The following is a 27,412-nucleotide window of genomic DNA, read 5'->3' as shown; positions in this document are numbered from 1 at the left end:
ACTTCTTCAAATTCGAAATTCCTTTTCTTGGTCATCTTGTTTCAGGATCTTCTGTAAAAATAAATCCTAAAAGTAATGAGGCCATCCGTCACTTTCCCCTTCCACGAACTAAGAAGGCTCTACGGAGATTTCTTGGCCTCGTGGGATGGCGAAAGCGACATTTTCCAAACTTCGCAGGTTTAACTGCTCCGTTTTACGATCTTCTTAAGAAGGACCGGAAGATAGAATACTCTTCGGAGTTATTAGAAAAGTTCGATCATCTAAAAGAACTTCTAAGTAGTCCTCCTGCTCTTGCTCAACCTGATTTCAATTTGGATTTTCATTTGTTCAGTGATGCCTCTGCGGAGTCATTGGCTGGCTACGTGGCTCAATTTCCCCCGGGACAGGATGACCCGGAGGTTATTGCGTACGCGAGTCGGCGAATAAAACCGCATGAGGCCTCCTTGTCAGTTTTCCAGTTAGAGTTGGCAGCTGTTCTTTTCCTCTGCGAGAAGTTCTCCTACTTCATTTTGGGTCGACGGACTACGGTCCACTGTGACAATGCTGCAGTCACATATGCTTTCAGTTTGAGAAATCTTGATGCTCGAACTACTCGTCTTTTGCTCAAGCTGCAACGTTTCGATTTACAATTTGTTCACATCAAAGGCTCTGACAATGAAATCGCTGACCTATTGAGCCGTTATCCTCCAGAAATTCCTGAGGCAGAAGAGGATCATTTTATAAATTTCTTGACCGCGGAGGACGCTGACCTCTTGGATGTCACGGAACTGAGGCGAGAACAGCGGAAAGATCCGTATTGTAGAAAGCTACACGCCATTTGGAAGGATTCTCGAGACAATGACAGGATACGTGTGGAGAAACATTTAGTTTATATTAGAAATTCTCAAAATTCTGTCTGGCTGCTGGTCATTCCTGCCAGCTTGGTGGAAAATATTGTTTCGGCGATTCACAACAAAGGCCATTTTGGTGTGAAGCGATGTTTGTCGTTCGCTAAGGCCATGTTTCACTGGAAAAGTATGCGTGCGACTTTTACGAAGTATATTCAAGAATGCCTTCCTTGTGCACGAACTAAGTACTCGTACAGGGTGATCAGAAAGGAACCCTGCCATGTTGAGGCCTCTGCTTCCTTCGAGAAACAATGCCTCGACCTGGTCGGGCCCCTTCCTAGGAGTCAGGGTTATAAGTATATCTTGTCTATCCTGGACGTCTACAGTCGCTTCGTGTGTTTCTTCCCCCTTAGGACGGCTCACACGAGGGAGATTGTGGCTGTCCTCGAGAAAAGATATTACTATCAACTACCTTATCCTAAGTATTTGGTGAGTGACCAAGGTCCGCAATTCTTGTCGCGCGTCTGGCGAGAGTTTTGTCAAAAACACCGAATCAAACACATACTTACCACGCCATACCATCCTTCCTCCCATGGCATTATCGAACGCAGACATCGTGACCTCCACCGCATTCTCCGCCTCTATTGTAGCGAGAATCAATCCAAATGGAGTACCTTTCTAAAAGCCGCCCAAGATTTGTGTAACCATTCCTGGTGTGATGCACTTGGATGCACACCGGCAGAGCGTTTCCTATGCTACTCTGCGTCCAAGAGCTTCAAGGAGAATTTTATCTGGCCAAAAGAGTCACTTCCTGTCAGTGAAGACAAGAAACTCGTCATATCTAGTCCAACGACGGTGCCCAAGAAAGAACGTAAACAGCAGAAACATCAGGATACCATTACTGAAGGCTCATTGGTAATGGTTAAAACACATCACGTGTCATCCATACCAAAGAAAATATTTGCCAAGTTTATGGATACCTATGTGGGACCATACATTGTTTCCGCTATAACTAGAAATTCAGCGAGATTACAAAGTTTAAAAGGAGAGAATATTGGTACGCAGAGTTTCGACAACTTAAAATTATTTCGATGCTCTGAAGAAAAGAGGAGAGAGCTGTTGGGAGGTTGAACAAAAACAAAACATAGTCGAGAAAAAAAAAGAAAGAGAATCGTAGGTTAAATTTTGATTAAGGTAATTTTTGTTTGTTTTGAGTCTATTTTTGTGTCCAATTTTCTTTTCGTTCGCTTAATGTAGTTATAAATTCTCTGTTAGGATTAAGGTCTCTGAAAAAAAAAATTTCAAAACATTTCCTATATTGATTGCATTGCATTAGTGTATTTTATGAATAAAATGTTAGGTTAGAAAAAAAAAAGGAGCTTAACTTAGGACTTCTAAGTTAGATTTTTTTTTTCCGAAGCTCCCGGAGGATGTTACCTTATACATCGTATAATGTAACATGGCCCGGAAGTTTTGGGCAACCAGTGTATATATGAATTTAATATTTATTAAAATTTTATTTTTAATATATAATTAATCAATGACTTGATTTGAAGTAGACCGCAAAATTTGCGTTAAGTTCCTTGAACTAATGATTTTAGTATATTTAGAGGGAAATATATAGTAATATCTTTACATTGAACAATTATTTGTATATTTAGCTAAAATATAATATTATTTTAGGAAATAAGGTAATTTCTGGTCGTTTTTAATCCTTTCCAGTCAATTTTCTTTCATATTTTTGGCTTTGGGGATCTTCGAAAGAATTCAAAATTTTTATTTCAAAAATCTTCTTTAAAATTTTATATTTGTAAAGTCAGCCATAGTAGCTTCTTGGAGCATCCCTTTGTTTAATCTAAATTATCTGTGATTGGATCTTCCGCAATCACAGGTGTGGTTGAGATTTTTCGGCTTCTTTGATCTTGATAGATACACCTATCATCGTATAGTTACGTCACAATGAACCTCCAATTAGGGATCTTCTTCCCATTGTCATTGTCTTTTACCGGAAGCAGTGTTAAGTTATGGACGTACGATAATCTCCGTCCATAAAAAAACGTGAAAACAGAAGTATTTAAAGGTTACGACACAAAATAATTGATACCTTTGATGTCTTTGGGCAGTCTGTGTATACAGAGAGTGTTTTGCTGTGCTCAATGGACGATGAAGCTACAGTTGTGAGAGCAAAATTCATACGTCAGGGTGTGAGTGGTTGACGTAAGCCATCTTGGTGGTGCAGCTCAGTCGCCCGGATTCGAAGGAGGATTCCCATACTTTTTTGAACACCGAGAAACCGCTCAGTTATAGCGGTGGTGTAATTTATTTCTTCAAAATTACCAAAACCGGACTAATCAGGTAGGAGAGGAACTAGTATTCTATTTTCCATGGAGGGAACTGACCAATAAGTGTGTAAGCAGAAAATCCAAGTAGTTGTTTTCGGACGTACTAACCTGCAAAATTTCTATATTATCGGATTTCGTCATGGCTTATTCTTTTAGTGTTGTGATGTTTTATATTATGTGCTAAACGCTGCGTAGTTTTCCCTAAGTTGTACAATATACAGACTCTGCGATGTAACATAAATCACTCGTTCAATGGAGGGGGGGAGGATTGTTCTTTTGGAGTTTCAGTGTGGATGTTTGTTACCAACAGTCCATGAAATGTGTATACTTTCGAGTATATACATTTCACCCCAAAATTATGTTTTGGATATGTAATTTCGTATATTCTTTTTTCTGTTATTTATTATTTTCCGTACTGCTATATTACAAAATTAATCCATTCTCTGGTTTGTGCTTACCTTCACTGTAGTTTGAATACGATGAGACAAAATGTATACAAAGTTTCGGCTCACATTGATAACAAGGGTGCTTGGATAACTATTGGTAATGGGAGATACTCGTCAGTGACAACACGTTCGTTATGTATTTTGAATTCCTTTCACCAGAAACCGGAAATTCGAAATTTTAAGCACATAGTTTAAGACTTTTTTTTATTTTTATTTTAACAATATTCAAAAGTAGAGCTGAATGGTCGACGTCCCATACGTCCTCGGTAAGAAGCAGGGTGTGTGCTATATTATTAATCTGTTGAATAAAGTGATGTTATATGTTTTAGTTTAAGTTAGTTAGATAGTTAGGCTAGGGACTAGGTTAAGTGTACTTTCTTTTCATGTAGATGTATCTAGTGTATGTGTTATCTCAAAGGAAAATGTTTTTGTTGTGGGAATCAAAGTGGATTAGGTCTGAGCTCATACAAGGGAGGTCACCTTGTCGGTATAAATCCTCCGCGCTGACCCCACCTCCACAACGGTATCTGAAGAGAGAATACTAAGAAAAGAAAGTAAAGCATGTAGCACACAGCCGTAATAAGTGATACCTGTGTAGTACAAGGCTCATGTGGTTATAGTAGTAAATGTCTTTATTTTCAAATTGTTTTTGACTAAACTAAACGTATGTAGAATTGTTCATGATATGTGCAGAGAGTATGTAATGCAATGATGGACTTACCCATTCAGCTATGTCTAGAATTTTCCTCAATTTCCAACCTTTACGACATTTTTTTTTTTTTAAATGTATTCTCCTGTTATCTCTTATCATACAGAAAGTTAGTGTAAATAAAGCGTGCGAGTCGAAACAAAATCTTTCATTGTCCAGTGCAGAGCTAATTATTTTAAAAAAACGATGTAGTATAGTAACTTCAATAGTATTGTTGGTACTCAGAAAGTGAAGTGTTTAAAGCAGTACGTAACGAAAGTAAATATAGCGTCTTGAAAACTCACAGAATCGATTTCACTTAGTGTGACCGGGGTTGGAATCACAGACCTGCCAGAAAATTTCACTTCGTTAATAAGATCAGCTAAATTCACTTTGGCATTCAGTTTTTTTTTCCGAAATTCCATCCCGTTGCGCGATTTAGATTTGATTCGAGAATTTTTTTTTTATCTGGGTTAGTAAACACAAACATTTAGATTTTCGAAGCATTCACCGTCAGTTTCACTCTTGGGTCAGTGTCTTGTTCTGTCGGGTTGTGGTTTGTAATCTTATCTCTTGATGGGATGCAGGCTATGACCTGCGGATCGGGATGCTGGACTGCGAGTGAGAATGAGGGAGGCTTAGAAATCTTCACATTTTGGGACGATTTGAGTTCTACTTTCCGGAGATGATTGGTGTAGTGGATGGGTCAGTGAGTGTTGACAGCTTGCCCGTCTGGGCCCGGTGGGTTCGCGTTCAGCAATCAGTGACACATTCACGCAATCATAGTCTTAAGGAAAGTGAACGTCATACAGAAACACAATATCAGTATCATCATCATTATTTTATTTTATTTATTTACATTTTTATTTTTTTTACATTTTTATTTTACATTTTTATTTACTTTTATATGACTTTTTTTTTTTTTTTGTAAAACAGTTGCGGCCTTTTCTTTTGAATTGCTAAGTGTACTCGCGCTAATTGTTGACAGTACAGGTCCAAGTCTATCGTTCTGTCCTGCGGCATCAGCTTGTGATGCACGATACTCTTCCAATCTCACCAAACGCACAGCAAGCCTGCCTAAACAGTCATTATGGGCTTTGCCACAGACGGTGGAGATTCTCTTCGCTCTTCAACTACGGTTTTTTGGAAATTATTGTTGTAGGGTAACCGCTTGTCATCACTTGTGATCAACCGGTTCAGAAATGGCTTGAGTGCATTACATTTTAGTAGAAATTCACAGATAGCAATTCAATCAAGAAGATATTTGAGAGTCAGATCATGTAGGTGTTTAGATCTCCAAATGGTTTAACACTGTCTTCTGATAGATGTTTAGATATTGATGATATAACTGGTTACATGCCGGTTTTCCTCGACTTTTGCCATCTACTTTTGTTAGAATATCATTCACTCTTGCTTAATTGGCCACCCACTGCGAGGAACATCTTGAACATCGAAATTTTCAGAACGAAAGCGATTCAAACATCTTTTTCGCTGTTGTTTTTGATAGAATATTGCCTATAAGCAGCACGAATATCTTCACGTGCCTGCGCAGCATTTGCGTCTTTATGAAGATAATTTTACGGAAAATTTATGATGCAGTACCTTACGTCTGACCATAAAAATTCCAAAACTTCTTGCACATCTGCTAGCTTGAAGTGTCAGCTGTCGAATGACGATAGCCCTTAACCGGCGCGACTCATATCCTGCTATTTGGGACACTGTCATCTCGGGCGCAAAAGAAAAATGATATCTTTAAGTTTTACGTCCCACGATTATGAGAAATGAATGAAAATGGTTGAATGAAGAAAGTGGGACAAAACGGGAGAACTCCGAGAAAACGCACGAGCACGGTGTTTGTCCACCACCAAGTCCACACGGCGCGAGCTAGGATCGAATCAGGGACCCCAAGCACCGGAGGTGAACGCTCTACCAGTGAGCCACCGCGCACGAACGCAAGACTTAGTACTTTGTAGACTACCTGATATAATTAAAGCTTTTGTATGAACATTAAATATTATCTTGCATGGTGTCATTCTTATCCCACGGTTGAAGTAACAAGAAAATAGTCTGATAAGTGTTTTTAATAATATAGTAAACTAATAAAGCGATATGCAGAATCACAAATCACTGTTTTAAACTTCTTTATATTGAGTGTCAAAATTATGATTTGAAAGTCACCAGAGATTGAGGAAAGATTAATGGTATTTCATGCTATATGTGTCTGGCATAAATGACTTGATCTGTTAAAAAACGTCTGCTTATAACTCTCTTTTGCAAATTTTCAGTTCCACACAGAAGCCTTAACTGCATTGCTTGCAGATGATAACAAGTTTGGATTTATAGTGATGGATGGCAACGGTGCTCTATTTGGTACACTTCAGGGCAATACTAGGGAAGTTCTTCATAAATTTACGGTGGATCTGCCGAAAAAGCACGGTATGCTAATAGTTGATTAGTATTATTAAAGATAATAAGTTAATACAAATTTTTAAACTGTAGCTGAACAAATATTCGAGTTCACGAAACCTTAGAAGGTCCTGCATCTTCTTACACTTGTTTTCCCGGTAAGCTCGTATCGTAGTCTAAGAGAAACCGATGCACTGATTCATTCTGTCAGCAGCTACTAGTACAAAAGTTTTTAAATAAAGTATCTATCGATTGCAAATTCATGGAATTAATGTGTCAATTTAATATTTTCTCATGTCGCGAATAAACAAAGGGAAACACATGAACTTGACACTGGGAATCGAAAATTTTTTTCACATTGGAATCGTTTTACTATAACCTTTCAACAGGAGTGTATTTTTCCAAGTGTATGAGTTTATGTGTGTCCAGTTATTAGTAAATATTTCTTATTATGAATTAATACTTAAATTTTTATGCTTCTTGTTTTAGGAAGAGGAGGTCAGTCTGCTCTTCGATTTGCCAGATTGAGAATGGAGAAGAGGCACAATTATGTGCGAAAAGTAGCAGAAGTAGCAACACAGTTGTTCATTACGAATGATAAGCCAAACATTGCTGGTCTTATTTTGGCGGGAAGTGCAGATTTCAAGACAGAGCTTAGTCAGTCCGATATGTTTGATCCTGTAAGTACACTGATAGCTTTTGTATAATTTATATATATAGTATGTAGAAAGAAATTATAAACTTTGATTTAAATTATGCAGGAATTCTATGTAGACAAGATGGTAATGGCGTATGAGTGTGGAAAATATTTCAAACGCAGCTATTTTACGTATGACTTTATTGCACTAGTTGTTGGCGGGTTTACCTGGGGTGCCTATTAACCCTTTGGAGTATGGTGGTTTCTAAGCAAGTTTTTGAGATCTTTGTTTAATTAGCTGTGCTTCAACAGTATTCATCCTAATTACATGATTAGTACGTTATTCTCTTCAGAATAAAGTAGCAGGGTTGGCTGGTTTAAACCTTGGTTTAAACAAACAAAACAAAACAAAACAAAAAAAAAAAAAAAAAAAACTAAGAATGCTTTAAATCATGTGAACTTCATGGTGACGTCTCCACATATCAAACCATCAGCATTACGTTTATCTGCTTTTCACCTTTTAATCAAGGGGTCCCGTGTTCAATTCTCGGTCGAACCACAACCCATCTTTCAAGCGTAAACCAAGTAGCGATTCGAGGTGTCCCTTTAAGCGAAAGTCTTCTCCGTGATAACCTTAGTATTTCATAAGGATGTTAAGCCTAAACATACGAAACGAAACCAAATTATATATTTCTACTTGAATGAATGCCTGTTTTATAAAGAAACCAAGGTTGCTTAAATATATTGATAGAAATTGGCAAAAATTTATCAGCTGCCTGCGTAGCTTCCAACATCATCTTGGATTCGACTTTGTTTTAATTTTACTGAATGATACCTACATAGCAAATTTCTAATTTTTATCATGAGTCCGTGAGTGAGTTGGCAATCGCATTTGTGACCAATTAGTCCCGGTTTCGTGTCGAAATTGACAATTTCTCTTGGATGTAAGCCGAGAAGCGGTTTGGATTCCGCTTTAAACTTATGTGACCCCTTCCATCATAACCCCTTCCATCTTGCATAATAACACCAAGGTGAAACAAACTAATTTTTGTCCATATCTAATATAAATACATAGAGTAAATTATTTAAACCAAAAAACCGGGTTTTTTGGCTTTTCAATTAAAACCATGGTTTTTGCCAACCCTGTAAAGTAGGCATTCAAATGAACAGGACTCACGAAAAACGGTAAAGTAGCTCAAAAATCTGTCTTTGCAAGTTGGACGTCGCCTGAAGCAGCCCCGGGTGAAAGTACGCACCCTAATGTACCCTGAAAAAAATGTTCGGATATTGGTAATATTTCCCAGCACAATGTAGAGTAAAACAAACAAAAATATGTCTAACAGAAAACAAAAATAACTTTTATCAGGTGCAATCAACATGCCTTCCCCTTTGCGTATGACCTTTAGCTTTTTAGTATCTGCTTCAAAACAGTTACGGTATACGCAGCAACCTTTCAAAGAATATATAGTTAAAAAAAATAAAAATTAGTGAATGATAGCTTCTACCGTATATCCGATCAATAAAATACAAATGAATGGAGGGAGGGAGAGGGGAGGAAGGGATTGGTGAAGCCAAGTAAATTTTTGTGTTTTTTGCAGTGCATCATAACCATCACAAAGCAATCAACTTGAGTCACATGGAAGCAACATACATGTTCGCCCTTTACCTACGTGACGTCATAGCCCCTAGTTTTCATACCCAGGCTACGCAAAGACTTGTGATGTATTTCAGTACAGCTTCCTAAAAGAGGAAGTAAGAAAATGGTGAATGAATAGTTTCTGTTGTCAGTGAATATAAGACAATTGGAGGGAAGAAGAGGAAATGGTTGGAGGGGGAGGCCATGTAGGATTCATTTCCATATCGGACAATCCTTCATACATCCTTACCAACAATGGGCTCCACACTGATAAAGCGCCGTATGTTCAATGAAAAAATCAGGTTTCCATCTCAGCAAACTGTTTGAAGAGAACGTAAGGCAACGCAAAAATGATAAGATGAACGTGCATATTTTTGTGCAAGAAAACCTAGACCATTTTAAATCCGTTTTTCAACAAGGTTGTATTTATTGGTATAGTGAGGGCACAAGGGAACAACCTGCTGAACATTGCTTTTAATTTAACATAAGGCGCTTTACCAGTTTGAAGCTTAAACGACTGGTGCAATTGGAAAAATTCCGCCATTTTAGATTGGAAACCATCTGTTTCTAACAGCTTTTCTCTCGATTTTTTTTCATACATTTACTCATAACTTAGTACACCTATGGCTCCCGACTTGATACACATGGTATATATTCCTTAATTTGTTACAATATTTTTTTTTTTTTTTTTTCTGAGATAGTATGTATTTTTGGCTACTAGAAGAAAGTGTGGTGAAATCCTAGAAAGCAAACTAACTATAAAAGCAATATATTTGTATTCAGCAGTTTGTAAGAGGAGATGCAACATTTTGTTAACGACTGCTATGATATTTTTAATTTTTCTTAAACTGTATTTCAAAATCGAGTTTCCATGGGTACCAAACTTTTTTAACTAAACTTACGCTTTTAGCCCTCTTTCATGTTCCCATGTCAAGTTGCTTCGGCTTTTAGTAGTCAGTTCAGTAATTGTAGATTTTCTTATTTTCAATTCGTTAATAGTAGTTTGGGCGTTAATAGTGGTATTAATAGTGGTATTTCAAATTTTCAGAGATTACAAGCCAAAGTAATCAAGCTCGTAGATGTATCGTATGGAGGAGAAAATGGTTTCAATCAAGCCATTGAGTTAGCAGCTGAGTCATTGCAGAATGTAAAATTTATCCAAGAAAAGAAACTTATAGGTAAGCATAACGTGCGATTGCCACCTTGATGAATCAGATATAGATGGAGGTGATCGGGCGAATTCTGGTATTCTGTGTGCTGCCACTCTAAAGTATTTATTTTTTCATTTACAATGATGGTTCTTTGAATTTATTTATCTATTTACTTGTTGAATTTGATAATCTTGTTATATTGTCAGAAATAACTTACGCAGCACAAAATGATGTATTCAGGAAATTTTGACCGGACATGCGTTTCCATACCGGACAAGGTGTTTCAAGAGAAAAGGGCAGTACTTTTGGAAATGGTAGCGTTGGCGATTCTAAAATAAAATAAAATTAAATTAAAAAAAAAAAAAAAAAATTGATATGAACATGTGGCCTATTCTCTACGGTTTCAGAGCTACAGGAGGTTGTAAACCATATTTGACACACTGCTACCATATATTGCATACCGTTGGACAGACCATTCCATCGCCTTCAAAGTGCGCTGTCTGACCTTTGTAGAGTAACTAGAGGGGGAACAATGGACAGTGTAAGGTCAAAAAATGATTCATATCCTGTAGCTCTCAAATTGTTGAGAGTAAGACCCATGTTCATAAGAACAATTTTGCTTAAAATCATCCATATTAACTTTCCTAAATTATTACCCTTTCCCCCTGGGTGACAAGGGTAACTAGTAATTCGACCTATTCCTTGAACGGGATTCTTCTACAACTAATTTGGAACAAATTTGTCTATGAACCGGGGATCGGAAATCAGTGATTTCGGAACAGTTTGCAGACTTGATTGTTTTTAATTTGCCGACAATCAGAAACAGTAAATCGTGAACAAACTACTCCACTCTGATCACTAAATTAATACGTTCGTTTAAGGAAAGAAAAAAAAATCGGAAGGTACACTTTGTTTCGACGTAAACAAAATGTGTAAACAATGTCCCCTGTTATAATTTATGATAAAAATTATAACTGAAAAGTCTGTATATAACCAGAAGGCTTCATAATTCTATTAGCAAAGGGGTAGAACATATACATCACTAAGAATTAAAATTTTCATTTTTAATCGTTTCTCATACTTAAGTTGTGGGAATACAGTTGATGCTTAACATGTATATATTATTAAAATTATGTATCACAGAGGTATTGCCAGGCGAGACTATGCGGAAAAAAAATACAATCTGAAAATTATTGGGATTTTTATTCGAATGAACATTTTGCTCATTAAATAGTGGTATCGTATTAGAATACCCTTGATAATTAAAACTTATCGTTACCAGATGGCGTGGAACGGCTTAGGCCCACAAATCGGGCCATTGTGCCAAGTCGTTTGATTATATCTTACCAGACTAAACTTGTCTACTTCGTGCGGTTAATCATGCATGTATGCAGGAAATAAAGCTGTAAAGAAAAACCGAACCGAAACATCAGAAGCGAATGATTAAGGCTTCTCAAAACTAATATATCTGCGTCGAATTACGCACTTTTGGAATAGAACTTTTTTTGTTTATTTAACTGTGATAATGGAAGTAATGAGGGAGAGCTCACCATTTGCGATTAGATGTGTCCCAGCAACGAAACTTAAGATTCTTAGTGAAGAGGCCTGACAAGTTACTTATTATCTAGAATGACTTAGGAGCCTTCAGAGAGGGAAGCTGCGGTTTTCATGTAACTTCACCTGTAACACTAAGTAACAGTAACACTAATTAGACATTAGTATCCGGAAGGCCAGTGATAAGCAATATGGTGCCTGTGTCATGGAATCTATTATACTTCTTACGTTGATTTGATATTAGCGTAGAATCACTGAGAGTGAAATGCCATCCTAAGTTTGAAATTGAACCTTGTTGTTGTTGGGTGTTTTTTTTTTTTTTTTGTCAGTCTATTTGGAGTAATATGTATTGTGTGACAACGATCAGCGTCACATGTCTTAAATATATCAAGGAAGTCTTTACTAATTGCAGTCCCTCTAGTAAATTCTCCAAATATGAGTAAATGAATAGATGACTTCCTTTTTAATTTGCCGATTGAGAAATGTATTTTTTTATTGTGTTGCTAGCACACACCAATTTTTCTTTTGGTGTGTGATACATATTCCGGGATGTTAATATGTTGATTTCCTCTCGGTGTAGTATTATACTCCTTCGCCTACTTTCCTATGTAGAGAACTAACTCCCAGTATAACTGTTAAATTCATATATGAATCTCGAGTAAAATAGTGCAACTGTTATAGGTGCTAGGCTCATTTGCTCAAATCTTTGAACATCTAAGATTGTTGTTGCTAAGAAAGAACTGGTCTGTCATGATTGATATAAGAATTGTTCCTAAATAGTTGTTTGCATTTGAAGTGTCACGCTTGTTTATTATGCTCTCATTATAAGATTAATGCTAATGTGATTTCCTTCTGGCTCTCTATTGTTTCTCATTTATGTAGTTGGTGGTAATAGTAGTAGTGTATTAGTATGTTGTTACCTTAAAAGTGAAAAATATGATTTGATTTCTGCTTAAATGAAACTGTCATAATAAGGAAGTCTAAATAACAAACGGTGGTAGAATATATTCCCGCATGTCTTCATATTAAAGAAGTTTATTATGAAGTTTATAATTGGATAATATTGACATAAAGCGGTATAAATACATTGTCATAGCATAGCATAGCTGTCACAGCATATTAACAGTAGGGATGGCGTTCTTAGTCTGTGTAGGGAGAGAGAGAGAGAGTAGTTAGCGTAATATAATTCGTATGGATAACATAAATAGGGAACAAATCCATTTGAAGTATGATCTATTTAAACGTACATTTATTTCTTTCCTTGGCCATTTTTTTTTTCAGATTGATGTATTTAGTTTTTTTTTTTTTTCTGGCAGATAATTGATGTGTTCAAAGGCTTTTTCTTTCTTTCTTTCTTTCATAATCTTAGGTGAAGGTAGTGAGATCTCATGTAAAGAATAAAGAAAAAAAAGGATTTTTTCTCAAATATGATTTATTTGTGAACAATAAATATGAAAACTTTTTTTTGTACAGTTTTTTTTCCCTCAACATTTTTTATGGATCGTACTAAAACAATTCTAACCCGGATAAACATGAGAATACATATATTGATATTTAAAACTTTCGTCCAATTTCGGTTGTCATATATATATATATATATATATATATATATATATATATATATATATATAAAATATAATTAATTTGTTCCAATATCTGAATATCATAAAACTCTTTTTGTCATTAAACACTTCAAATTTTATATTATTGTTTCTTTAGTATATAATTTAAGATAGGAAATGGGAATAAGATAATTGAATGAGAAAGTTTCGTGATTGGAGTGTAACTTTGGCAAGAGCCTAGAGCTTCTGATTTACAAAAAATCTGTTGTGAAATGCGAAGATAAAGTTTTGAATCAGATTATTTGTAGGGCTTCATTATAAAATAAGTAATTCAAAGGGTTTTGTGTATATATATATATATATATATATATATATATATATATATATATATATATATATATATTGTTGAATATTGGTAAATTGTATGTCTCATCCAGTGATATCACGTAGTTCATCTTGCCATCTGCTAAATTTCGTTCATACAGCTTCCGGCAGTTGGTCTTTCATTCAGCAAGGTCAGAGATAATGTAAGAAAGCCTTAAAAGTTGATGAATGGTTCTGTAGACACGTGAAATCCCCGGGCCGTCTCGCTTTGTTGGCAGTCTATTTTCTTGCAAACTATCGCAGTACTTCATTCGTTACTTTCACTGGAATTCTTGGAGATATCTTTTGTGAATTAATGTTTCCCCTCAGACCCTTATTAGATGCCACTGATAATTGTCATGAGCACGCGTTTTTGGAAGTCAAACTACTGTTTCACAGTTCTTATGGGTGAACTTTTTCTCGAAGTATCATAAAATGTGTGTTGAAGAAGAAAGCTTATTGAACAGTGGAAACGTAGCAGCTTACTTTCTATGGCACTACTACACACACTCTCACTCCTAGAGAGGAAGTCTCAGATTAGTAAGTAAGGAATAGTTCTTCGCTGCCGCTCACGCCTAGAAGTGGCAGTTACACCGAGAATGTATCCAGAACTACCTTCTGTACCTCTTATTTCAAGATGTGTAATTTTTCATGTGTTTCGCAGGGTTTAAGTACATGTGGCTCGTTGGGCGCTAGACTATTTTTTTTTTTTGGGGGGGGGGGTTGTATCACTTATCATTTTAATTTGAGCACCAGGGTGCAGTATTTTTACTTATTTAATCTGGCACATTTCTGTTAAGATTAACAGCCATTTATTTGATATATACTCATTCTCCAAGATCACATATAAAAATGTTAGGGTTATTGAGGATTTTGTAGACCGCGATGGCAGTGGTAGAGCGCACACCTCTGGCGCGTGGGGTTCCTGAATGGATCCAGCTCTCGCCCAGTGGGCTTCGTGGTGGACAAATACAGTGTTCCTTTTTTTTCTCGGAGTTATCCATTTTATTTCAGTTCCTTCATTCCACCATTATTATCCACTTCAATTCCATCATTATTATCCATCTCATCATCACCGTCCATTAGCCTTGATGCATAATCATGGAACGTTAAACTTTAAAAAAAAAGGCAGCACTGTGCTTCTCATACATTAAAAAAAGTAGAACGTATAGTTTTATTTTTTTTTTAATTGTAATTTTTTGAACAATCGTTTTTCTGGCACATGCATTCTGCCTGTATTGTAATTATATTAGACTAACAACATACACGATAAAACCTAGCTATCTTACAGTTGATTTTGTCATGTAGTGTAATATAATGTGATCAGTATTTAATTAAACACAACACTCGCTATCAATTTTTAAATCTTTATATTTAGGCCGATATTTCGATGAAATCAGTCAAGATACAGGGAAATATTGTTTTGGAGTGGAAGACACTTTGCGAGCACTGGAGCTAGGATCTGTAGAAACGTTGATATGTTGGGAAAATTTAGATATTCAAAGATATGTATTGAAGAACCATACAACTGGAGAAGAGAAAATACTTCATTTGACTCCGGAGCAAGAAAAAGACAAGACACATTTCACAGATAAGGAGGTAAGTGTTAGTGTAATGTAATTAGCGCACAGAGCATTTGAAGGTTTATTTATTTATTATGCTGCTGCTGTTTTTGTATTTTAGTGTCCGTTTTACACATTGATAATGTTAACGTAGTTTAAAACTTAAAAGGTTATGTCTATGTCCTTGATCGGAGTCGAAGTGCTCCGTTGATAGTGGTTACGACATTACATTGATAGTGATCACAGTGTAGAAAGTTACAATTGGTCATAACATTAGAAAATAGAAGATTCCTTTTGATCAAATTAGTCCGCAACCTTTTTTTTGAACAATACTATAAAGGAGCAAGCAAGAGAAGGTCTGACAACTCGCAGCGCCGTTGCCACTACTCACGTGTCAAAATTTTTTTCGGTCCATCTATAATGGGATTTAATTAATGGTGTAAGACAGAGTGACTGGGGTTGATAACACTAACACCAAGGTAGAGGTTGCATTTTTCCTCTCCATGTGGAAGAAGGGTCCAGACTATCTCCTGTTGGCCCTGCTATAAGTTTGCACTATGTTAAGATATGCTAGATTCGGTCACAAAGTCGAATGTTGAATGCCAGATCTTTGTCCTTTATTTGGGACAGTGTTTGGTATATAAGAATTTCAAAATCTCAATTAAAATTAAACGATGGATATCTCTATAAAATATGGGAGTAAACTGTAAGCTTGTTGACGAAAAGACTACAACAAAAGTGGACTGATTCCTGTGATGAAAATTCAAGTTGTTTATAACGTTCATTCTTCTACTTAAAATGTGCCCATTGAATAATGGATACTTCCGCAAGGCGTTAACAGTTACTGGTCTAACTTAAATTTTTCTAAGCTTTTAATTTGATTTGGAACGATAAAAAAAAAAAAAAATCTTGAACGTGCCACGATTATGCCCTTTAGGCTGAGAGAGACGGACGGTTAAGACAAGCGAATGATGCTGGAAGAATGGTGGAATGAGTATGTGGGAGGAGACGGGAGTACCTCGAGAAAACCTACTGACTACGTTGTCGGGACGATGAGGAGAACTGTTTTCTTTATGGAAGTTAACAACTATACATTCATTTAAAGATACGTGAACTTTCAAAAGAGTTTTCTTTATGTCCCGTAACAGTAAAATAATTGCGGAATTGTCGAGCGAATTCTCCGATGACTCAAACCTCCATCACACTACGTATATGAAATAGATAAGTAACTAGATCAGTTTCCTAATTCATACTTTTAGAAGAATAGCTTCTATATGTAAAAAGATTATGAAGCACATCTGGATTCGAGAAGTAATGGTATTGCAACGTTCATTTTGGTCAATTTGAACACACGCATAAATTGGGTTAAAATTTTACAAACCAAGAACCAAGACCGAGATTTCACTTTCGAACCTTTCCTCTTCGAGCAAAAGTAATGATAGTAGCAAACTGATAATTTAGATGACAGTAATTTCCTAAAATTGCCATCACGTATTATTTTTCACGAAAAGCTTCAGCAATTATGATCTGGTTACTTTCTGTGTAAGTATGCATGGTGTGCTGTAGTTGAATCATCGTAGTTCGTTGTTCAGTAATTTGGCAGCAGTTTCAGACACTTTACAATTTACTGATAAAAATAATCTAATCTTAATGCGCTTATTTTTTAATTCCTTACCTCCTTTTTGATCCAAAAGAAAGTCGCAAGGAGCAACTGAATGGAGTCACAAGGAGTTCTTTTATTGAGTTTAAATAACAGCATTGTTGAATTCCTTACCGAAAGAAAGTGAAAGGAATCATCCATACTCAAAAATACATTATGAGCTCCCTCGTGGCTAAGTGGTTAGCATACGTGATGGATCCGAGTTTAGCGTGATGGATCAGAGTTCGATTCCCGGCGAGAGCTCATGTAGTTCGGATCCCATGTTACGCTGTAGGTCCAGGCGAAATTCGGTTAATTACAATTAAACTGTTGGGCATTATGCATCTAAACTACATACATAGACAGAGCTTCAAAAAATCCACTCTCCTGCTCGCTAGTGTCGAGTACTTTTTACATTTGGCGAGTAAAGTCCGATCAATCAAAAACGTGAGTTCATGAGTAAATAGCAGATGTTACTTTTTTTTTTTTATTTGTAAGAGACATGATGATAAACAATATAAAATGTATTGATATGTTTACAGTGTAGCAAAGTGCTTTTTGTTTGTATAAATACTGTAACTGCAAAATGGTCTGGCTTGTAGGTTTTTGACTGGCGAGTACTTACAAGCAAGATTTTTCAAACCCAGTACATAAGTATTAAAACATGTAGTTCAGTTTAATTGTGTGTGTTGTTTTATTGTAATATTAACTGGGATAAATTAACAGGTTGACTGCCATGAGCATCATATGTGGTGCTCACCTTATTTTTTTCTGGGGCCATGAGCACCATATATGATGCTCATGCTTATCACAAATTACTAAGTTATCCAGTTCTTGAGCATCATATATAATGCTCATTGTCACAAATTACTGAGAGACAATGAGAATCACATAAGGTGCTCGGCTCCCATTGGTACATTTTCGGGAGAAACAAAATATCGCGACAAAAATGTGATATAATTATCCATAATCGAGCCAAAGGTAAGATGAAATTTATGGCCTCCTGGGACACTACCCTCAAATCACCTTGGCAGTCAACCTGTTAATAGTTCATTCCATTTTGAAGAAAGTGATTATTATAAAATAAACAGTGTTTTGTTATACGTAGATTTTAAACTTGTGCAGTTCACAGAGTAGTCAAGACCACTTGATTAATACGAGGTCTGTTGTAGTTTACATAATAACCAAAATGCAAAAGATTACATACAGAAAATGCTTTCTTTAAAGTCAAGTTTTCATTGGTAGAATCCTGCGACAACGTTACATCCTTATATGTTATAGAAAAAATGATACGATTTGGTGCAAGAGTGTGTGTTCAGTGACAGCTTGGACCACAGTACTGCTGCTATACGTACACACTTTTTAAAAATACCAATTGAAGTCAAGTAGCATCAACAGTTAAAATAAAATCTGGTCACAGGAACTTAGAATACCTTCGAGAGACTAAGTCTAAAATATTAAACTAGATGTTTCCGTCCTCCGGATCTGTGTGCCGTGGACTTGCGCTCACCATTTCACCGTTTTATTTCGGCGATTTTCAAAGTTTTCTTGTCCTTACTTTCGCTCCCTATGGTCCATAGCAGCTTAAGTTTTGGTAATCTCCATTTCTTTTCAGGGTCAATCAGATGTCGTATGTTTGCAAGTGTTAACTCTTCAAACTTTGAGGTATTTGTTGTTCTTGTTATTAGCATTAATAAAGGAATTATATTTCATTTTCAGACCGGAGTTGAATTAGAGTTAGTAGAATGCCAGCCCCTTCTGGAATGGTTAGCAAACAACTACAAGAGCTTCGGTGCTACGTTAGAAATTATTACTGATAAGTCTCAGGAAGGATCCCAGTTTGTAAGAGGGTTTGGTGGAATAGGAGGTCAGTATATAAAAATGACTTACGTTGTGTGTATAAGTGTTCGTGTTAAAATGCATGTGATTTGACTTAACTGTAAGCAGCTGGACTAATGAGTGTGATGACTTGTTACCTACTGCTAGAGACTTGGATAGTAATTAGTAATGAAATATAAATCATATATTTGGACACATGTCGTAATACGTGACAAGAAATGATAAATTTGGAATTACTGTAGGTTTTTTCCACTTAATATTAGCTTCGGTGACAATAAGTGGCATTTAAAGCATTTGGAAATTTATCATTTTATATGATTGATAACATCTTCCAGTATTTTCTATTGTTATTATTGGATAAAACGGAAGATCAATGTGTTTGCTGCTCAAAAAAGAAATTAAATATCATGTGAGCGGTTTAAATACTAGATAAACATTTAGATGATATTGTGGATCCAGAGTTTGGAGAGAAAAGCTTATGTTTGGTAAAATGATAGACATGAGGTTGTTGGATAACCTTACCAACCTTTCTGTAAAGAAACTCATGCGTCGTTAACCAGACAGTTCAAAAATTTAAAATAAATAAAACATCTATTGGCTATAAACTTAAAAAAAACTAACTTCACGAACGTTGTTCAGTTAGAACATACCTAATCAATTTTCGTTCCATTTGATGTCAGAGATATTCGAACTGTAGCCAAATGTGGCCCTGCGCTTTGTAGAAAGGTACCTAACTTTCGTTTTCTCGGTTTAGTAATATGTGAAGTTACTATCTTTTGAATACGTTGTTAAATCTTACCCTTCGAGCTTTTTTAAGTGAATTAAAATTTCATCCCTTGGAAGGCACAAGTTTTATTAGATAAAACTAAAAAGTAAGTGATTAGTATCAAAATTCCTTGAAATGAGACTAAACAAAACTTAATAAAAGCCTGTTATCCTATTCAATAATGTAAGCTTGTTTGTGGTGATCATTTAGTATATAGTCGTAAAGAGTAGTAAGTATTAAAACAAGTCGGTTCTTTCCTTTTATAGCAAATAGTAAATATTGCAGATGATAAATCAAGGTGAACAATACACCCTAGTTAAGGTGTCGTAATTAGCAGACTGAAGCTTCGAAATTCACATTGTGTGAGACAGATTAAATGGGTACTACAAAAATCATGTTGCTTTTATATCTTCCCATAAAGAAGGAATGTCGACGGACTGTATTTTCAACATTCATTAGCAGTCGCCAAAAGAGGTTTGTGTACAGTCCGCAGCAAAAAACCTGCAACATGAGCATGTAAGTTTATTGTGAAACGACGAAGTCTTTTGCTTCAGAATAAGTGTGCAGGGAAGAACGCCGAGGTTTCTCCGGCGTGATTCATGACACTTAGACGTTATGTTGATTTCCTGCGCTGTTAGGCGTAGTTTCACAATAAACTTACATGCTCATGTTGCAGGTTTTTTGCTGTGGACTGTACAATACAATCGGAGTTCACCGAAGCAGAAAAAGTGAAAGAGAGACGCCCAGAGGGGCGGCAGTGCACCGTATGGACATCTCAAATTGTGTAAGGTATTAAGGAGCATATTCACAGAAATCGAATACGGAAACAATTTTTGCTGGCAGGGGAAAGCAATAAAACTCCGTAAGCGTTCTGCCGACAATTGTCATAGTATAATTGAATGTATGAAAACTTTTTTCGTTGATGAGTCCGTAAATGAGAGGCTACTGAGAAATCTCCAAGGGAAAGGAGGCCATCATTCTGATTTCCTCACGGTACTGTGCTGCATTTTGAAGAAAGTAGTAGAGAGCTCTATTTCTTCGAGAGTTGTGTAAGAACAACGACCACTATAAAAAAAAGTGTTGGGAGACAGTGGTAAAGGATCAACAATACTATCTTTCTTGTCAAGACTGGAGCTTCTATCATGCTATCATAAGGCTCGAACAACTGAGTATTGGCTTCAACGACATGATCTAGAATAGATTTCTCAATCTGATTTATCCCTTTCCAGTTCGGAGCATCCAAGCCTTCTGGAATATAGTGTCGTTTGTGCTTCAGTACGTAGCTTGCAAAACAAGATGATACCCTACTGTTTCCTCCCTGAAGCACTTTTCTCAAGGTTTTGGCAGAGTTTCGTCCTATTGACGAATAGCTACATAGACTTCCAACCTGTTTGAGAGCCAAAGGTGGCTATTTGTAATGTGTATTACTGCAGTGTATATGAGTATCACAAACTGCTAAAATGTTTAAATACTTGCCAGCGTAGAAGTTTGTTACAATCCCAGTGATAATTTGATACTATATACATATACCTATAAATATAGACATTCCCAGAATGTTTATCAGTGTATAGTAATTATAGGCAGATACGCTTTGAGATATTGAGCTCATTCGTGGCTAAGCAGTTAGCGTACTCGCCGTTGGCGTGGGAATCCAGGTTCGAGTTTCGGTGTCGGAACATCGTGTGGTTCTATTCTCACGTTAAGCTCTAGGTTGACCTATCATGTAACCTCTGTGCTGAAACTCAAAATCAAATCAAGTTTTGGAATGTTAAATATTTCAGTTGACGAGAATAGAAATACTAGATTTGGAAAGTCAGAAAAGTCTTGTCAGTCAAGCAGCCAGAAGTTACTTTTAAACTGATAGAAACCATACCACATCAAATCTTCATACATGGGATGACATACGTGTCAATGACGTTGAGTATAACTTTTTTTTAGAGCATTATTATTATTATTATTATTATTTTTAAAAAAAGGGAAAAGAAAAGAGGAAAAACTCTTACTCAGGAGAAATGAAAGAAGATACAGAACTGTTTTTAGCATTGGTCTTGTTGACTCTTTGTAGTTCATTTTGTGATAAATAAATTTCCTGTGTTCATGTAGAACGAGATACAGTAATGTGTCATCTTTAGCGTGGTTCCCTTCCCGGTGGACCTCTTCTGATTTGGATCCTGTGTTAAGTTGTAGATCTACGTCTCATATAACCGCGCTGCTGTAAGGAACTCTAATCCAACCAAGTAATGTGTCATATTGAAATGAAACGAATGAAAAATGTAATCATTTTTTTTTTTTTTTAATAAAGAAACTTAAAACTTCATTTTTGGAAGTAATGTGATATTAACAGATTATAGATAAAAAGAAAAATTCAAATAAATTTGATAATTACGTTATTTGCATTATTTTGTATCATCTTGAAGTTCGTGTTGTTGATATTTCCTCCCATGAAACTCGTTGAAATTTACCCCCTTGAAACCGAGAATGTATACTTTAGGTTAACTTTTGTGGCTCAAGGGTAAAATAACCTAATTAATTTTATTGAAAGGATAAAATTTTGTTTATTACTGCAACTTTTCTACAGAATTTTTTGGAGTGTGCTTTGTATTGTAATGTAATGCATTTTTCGTTGTTTGTGAGTCTAAGATTGAACAACGCAACGTTTTATATAGAGTTGTTGAGAATTTAAGAATTTCAATCAAGTCGTGTCTAATTGGTACTACTTATTGGTAAGCAGTGGTAATAAATACTTCTGTGCATGGTATCTTGAGTGCTTTTTAAATTAACAACAGAGCTTCTGTTTGCGCGCTGTCTCTCGTACAAACAGATGATATTCTTATTGACAGTTTTTAGTACTAACAATATTTGTCATGTTATTACAGGGGTAAAATAACTTGTGCATGCAATGAAGAAATTGTTGAAACATAGAAGTCTTTTATTCTTGATAATTGGACAGTTGGTTGTTATTTGATTCCTTGATAAAATCTCTTAATTCCTGTTGAGTAACATTTGTCTGTTCTTTGCCCTGACTTAGGCATTCTTCGCTACAAGGTCGACTTCCAGTCGCTCCAGGCGGATGAGCCCCTGGACGATGTTGACCTTGACGATTACTAAAAGCCAGAAGGTTGGGATGATTTCCCGCCTCACCAGGTAGACAAAGGCTATGGCTTGTTTTCATCCTTCTGTTTTGATTAACAATCTCATTTTTATGATTTTGATCTATTCTCAAGTAGATCTGATTTTTATTTTCTGGATTTTTTTTGTTTGTTTTCCATTTTGTGCACCTGCATTCAGATTGCTTTTTTCTTATTGTTTCTTACGTCAAATTACAATAAGGATCAAATTTTCTTTTTATTGCATTTTGAATGCATGTTCTGTTCTAGTATGTAGCTATTACAATGATTGAATTAAAGGTATTGATCATCCATTAATGCATGAAAATTACAGTGCGATGTTAGCATTTAAATGCACTTTATTTCTGTTGCAAAGAAACAAATGGTTCCTAGTTTCATCAGTGCAGTCTTTCTGGTTATAAGTGTTTTCTGCAATAATTTGTAGAATTTCATAACAGTACAGAGACATGATACAAACCTTTACAAAAGCTTTATTCTGAATCTAGTTACACTCTTCAGTGTTCCCATGTCTTTTTACTATAACGTTTTGCAAAATATATTGAGTTATTTTAAGTGAATTGTTACATATGAAATTATCTATCGGCTTCTGTTGACTACAGTGTCTATTCGTATCAGGTGATAAAAAATAGTCTTTTGAAAGTGATTGGTAGAAATATGCATCCAATTGTCGTATTTCATGAGACACGTGCATTTCTAGGATTGTCATAATAGCACAGAGGGGTTGAGTGAATTCAGAGCTACTAGACTAGCCGTTAACTACGAGATAAAGCAAGTAGTTTTGGTAGTAGTCTGTCCTTTTTGTATAGAATTTCTTCTTACCGATGAATTCGAACCAGATAGTTTTCTAATAGATTACAAGTTAATTAGGTTAGGAAATAACATTTAACACACTTTCGTTAGAAAAGGCATAAAACAATCATTGAGACTGAAAATTAGAACAAGCATAAGTCTTGCATTTGAAAGGGTCGTTTATACAGATTGTCCAATATACAATGAAACCCGGAGTTTGGGATAGTAGAGCTTTTGAACCTGAAGCGATACATACATAATGGTTATACCAAAATGAAGCCTTGTTCATGCATATATACTTTAAACTAGGAAGCAACGATTGAAGTACACTAGGAATCACACAGTGTTGCCAGATGTAACCGAAGGTGTAAATCAATTTTTTTGCAAAACTTGTAAATTGACTCAACTCACACGTATGGATGTTCTGTTGTTAATCTTCAGTTTGTTTAGTTGGATTGGCTTGGGAACTATGGAGCAGAGAAAAGAGTTTCTCATTTCCACCGATAAGTAATTGGATGAGGCCTCTGTAAGGAGGAACTAGGGAAATCTTAGTTTTCATAAATTAACACTGAATTGGCAACATTGCTGATGTTTCAGTGCATCAAAAGATGTGTTAAGGATCTGTCTACATTATGCAATTCCTGAAAACAACGAAAAAGAAACGTTGAAATCATCATAATAAAAGTCTTACTTACATGCACCCGGCAACACTGCTATTCACTTCTATGGTGCTATTTAAAGCAGGAGGTATACAAGAACAATTCTCGAACTGTACAAAACTTGGAAACGAATATTCGCAATGCCATTGAGAACATTAACATTTCTACTCTTCGTAAAGTTGCTGCCAACCTGGTGAAACGTGTGAACCAGTGTTTGAATCAAACCAGGGGACATTTCCAGCATCTGCTGTAGATCTGGTAACTCATTTCTGATAACAGTGTTGCCGGGTGCATGTAAGTAAAACTTTTATCATGATAATTTCAAAGTTTGCTTTTCATTGTTTTCAGGAATTGCATAATGTAGACAGATCCTTTACACATTTTTTGATGCACTGAAACGTCAGCAATGTTGCCAATGCAGAGTGTTAATTTATGGAAACTAGGATTTCCCTAGTTTCTCCTTACAGAGGTCTCATCCGATTACTTATCGGTGGAAATGAAAAATTCTTTTCTCTGCTCCATAGTTCTCAAGCTAATCCAACTAAACAGACTGAAAATTAATGACAGAACATGGATACGTATGAGTTATGAGTCAATTTACATGTTTTGCAAAAAAATTGATTTACACCTTCGGTTACATCTGCCAACACTGTGTGGTTCCTAGTGTACTTTCATCGTTGCTTTCTAGTTTAAAAATATGTGCATGAACAAGGCTTCATTTTGTTATAGCCGTTATTTCTGTATCGCTTCAGGTTCAAAAGTTCTACTATTCCATACCAAACTCCGGGTTGCAATAAATATATATACTTTCTGGCAAAAATGAGATACTCTTCAATTTTAACGTCTATAAATGGATGTTTTCGTATACAAGAAGAGCAAATGTCAACACGAAATAGTTTGGAATATATATACACCATTCATATTAACATGTGCTTTTCTTGCAAAAGAAAATATCTATTTATAGGTGTTAAAATTTGACGAACTCTCATTTTTGCCAAAAAGTGACATTAGCCCTTTTAGAACCAAGCTATAGATTATATGCAGCAATAAATGAATAAAATAGAATAGAAAAGATATTTAAAAAGTGTCTGAATTCTTCGTTATTAGATTTTTGTAAAATTCGGATTTAAACTTTGAAACTGCTATTTTGTCGCAGTTTACGTGTATTTAGAAATTTAGTTCGAAACTCAGTTTTGACAAGCATGTACTGTTTCTCCTACGTATCGTAAGGGCTTGTCTGAAAGGAGGCAGTATGAAACTGAAATGTTCCTCTGTGAAGTTACCACTCAAAGAACGTACAGTTGATCACAGTTTTGTGTAGTCACTTTTATTGATACAATAAATATTCTATAAAGGGTGGATGTTTCCATATTCAAATATGTTGAATTTAATTTTGAAATTTGATAAGCACCTTTGTGTGTGTCAGATTTGTGAGTTTCGTTTACGGACTGCACCGCTTAAGAATGCATGTAGTAAGTAAATAATTTATATGTACATACGTTGTTGTTTGCATGATACTTTTAGATTGATAAGACTTAAACAGTATTCAGGTAGCAAATTCAGATGTATTTAGCTGTGTATTTTTGTGTGGTGCGTGTGCATTCATATTTGTTACGTGACTCAGATGGTATTGTATGATTATCTATACTATAGAGAAACACACACACTGAAAGCCTATAAGTTAAGCTTTCGATACAATTTACGCTGTCGAAGCATACAGAAAAAAACTTGAAAACGATTCTTTTATAAAATGCTCTAAAAAAGAAAATAATTATTTGGTGAAGCATTGCAGTGTTATTGCCGTATTGACAAAAGTTTGGAAAAATACATTGACAAAGGTTTTTTTTTTTTTTTTTTTTTGGTGGGGGGAAGAAGAAGAATGGGGTTAAGAGCATTAGGCACTGGTCCTAATGTTGGTGGCGAATGTTCTTATGGATGTTAGGGAAGTTTGCTGTCGTACAATATTTTTCCCATTTCTTCATTTTACCCGTCAAAAATGTTCTCATTTCTAATACATTTTTTTAAACTTTTCTTAGTAAGACAGTAATACTGAATTTTTACACCTAGAAATTTTCCTCCATTTTAGTGCATCTTTATAAAAGTATTGCTTTTGAAGTATTTTTGACTTTTTACTCCATATTTTTCATTGCATTGTGGAAGGTAATAGTCGATTTCCTCATACTATGGAAAGAAAAATTCTCAAACTTGTTGATATGAAGTCAACAGCACGTGTAGTCATCTGCAACCAAATTTTCCTGAGGGGTTGAGTTCTATAAGCATCTTTTTTTCATAGTGTATTCGAGTAGCGCGGTAGCATTATCCCAGATTCAATCATTGATTAGACTATATGTAGAACGGATTTCACATTAAACCGTAAGTCTTTATTTACACAGATTCAGTATGATATGTTACATATGTTGTAACGTACGTGCATTAGTCGTGTGTAACCATGCATGCTGAAAGGGGATTAAAACTTCATACTTTATTTTATAACGCTCTTGCCGTTGATGCGAGCAGACCCGGGTTCGATTCCCGGTGGAGACAGTCGAAAAGGTGTAACAGCTTTTTCAGGCCAGCCATCCTGAATAACGGTTTTCTTAAGTTTTCCTCATTCACACCAGGCAAATGTCGGGATAGTACCTAACATATAGATCCAGGGCATTTCCTTCTTTGCTCGGATAATGTGCTCGCCGAGAAACGTTATTCCTCATACGTGACGGGCTTGAGGTTATTGATGTCGGTAATTCGACGACCAGTCATGTTTTAATCGTTGCACTCTCTCAGTTCTACAAGTATTCTGCTGGCCGGACTTTCTCATGTTAGTGTTTATCGTGAAACACTGACCAATCCATCATATCATCCATATAGCTAGAAAATGACATACGACTGAACGCTGTATGCTGTTTATATAAAATGTACATATTGTCGGAATTATGTGAACGTTATAACAGACTGCATCAAATAAGAAGTGGGAAGAAAAACATTGTGCAAAATAGTGGAATCTCAACTTTTGCTCTTTTGTGTAATATTTCTTTCCATTCGTAATGTGCAAATACGCAATACGGTCTGATGAAAACTTTTTTACCTTATTTCCAACAATTTACTTCAACGTGTTGATGATTGTGTGATATGACTACCAAGGGGTCTTCTGTGTGTACAGTGTTAACGGTTTCCGGCCGGAGCTCATGTGTTTAGATTCCATGTTAAAACTGTAGGTGCACGTCTCATATAGCCTCGCTACTAAAAGGCTAAGCTCCAAATCAATAGTGCTCCACAAGGAGCTACAGTGAATGCATACTAGTACTAGTACTACGTCAGGTACCTTCGTGACCATTTGCAACTTGCTCTTAGGCACAAAAGACTACGTTTCTCGCAGTCAGGACCCATCATTCTCCTCGATAACACAAGATGTGCAGCA

At 35.9% G+C, this 27,412-nt stretch overlaps 1 protein-coding gene across 2 annotated transcripts in view; it reads left to right on the top strand.

The window, feature by feature from the left end:
• eRF1 (eukaryotic release factor 1) overlaps nt 1–27,412 on the top strand; it is an 81,480-nt gene that overhangs the window by 42,986 nt on the left and 11,082 nt on the right. Inside the window, exons 4-9 of one of the 2 annotated variants that reach the window (XM_081765728.1) lie at nt 6,589–6,739; nt 7,199–7,389; nt 10,031–10,160; nt 14,991–15,211; nt 18,533–18,680; nt 22,447–22,562. In XM_081765728.1, coding sequence (XP_081621854.1) covers nt 6,589–6,739; nt 7,199–7,389; nt 10,031–10,160; nt 14,991–15,211; nt 18,533–18,680; nt 22,447–22,526 — 921 coding nt within the window. In that variant the 3' untranslated portion in view covers nt 22,527–22,562. The remainder of the gene's footprint in view (nt 1–6,588; nt 6,740–7,198; nt 7,390–10,030; nt 10,161–14,990; nt 15,212–18,532; nt 18,681–22,446; nt 22,563–27,412) is intronic. The other variant, XM_081765719.1, reaches the window with a different exon arrangement.

The sequence above is a fragment of the Thermobia domestica genome, chromosome 1 (genome assembly GCF_964235325.1).
Source record: "Thermobia domestica chromosome 1, izTheDome1.hap1.1, whole genome shotgun sequence".
NCBI lineage: Eukaryota > Metazoa > Arthropoda > Insecta > Zygentoma > Lepismatidae > Thermobia > Thermobia domestica.
The sequence above is the reverse complement of the archived record's forward strand: the minus strand, read 5'-3'. Positions and strand labels throughout refer to the sequence as shown.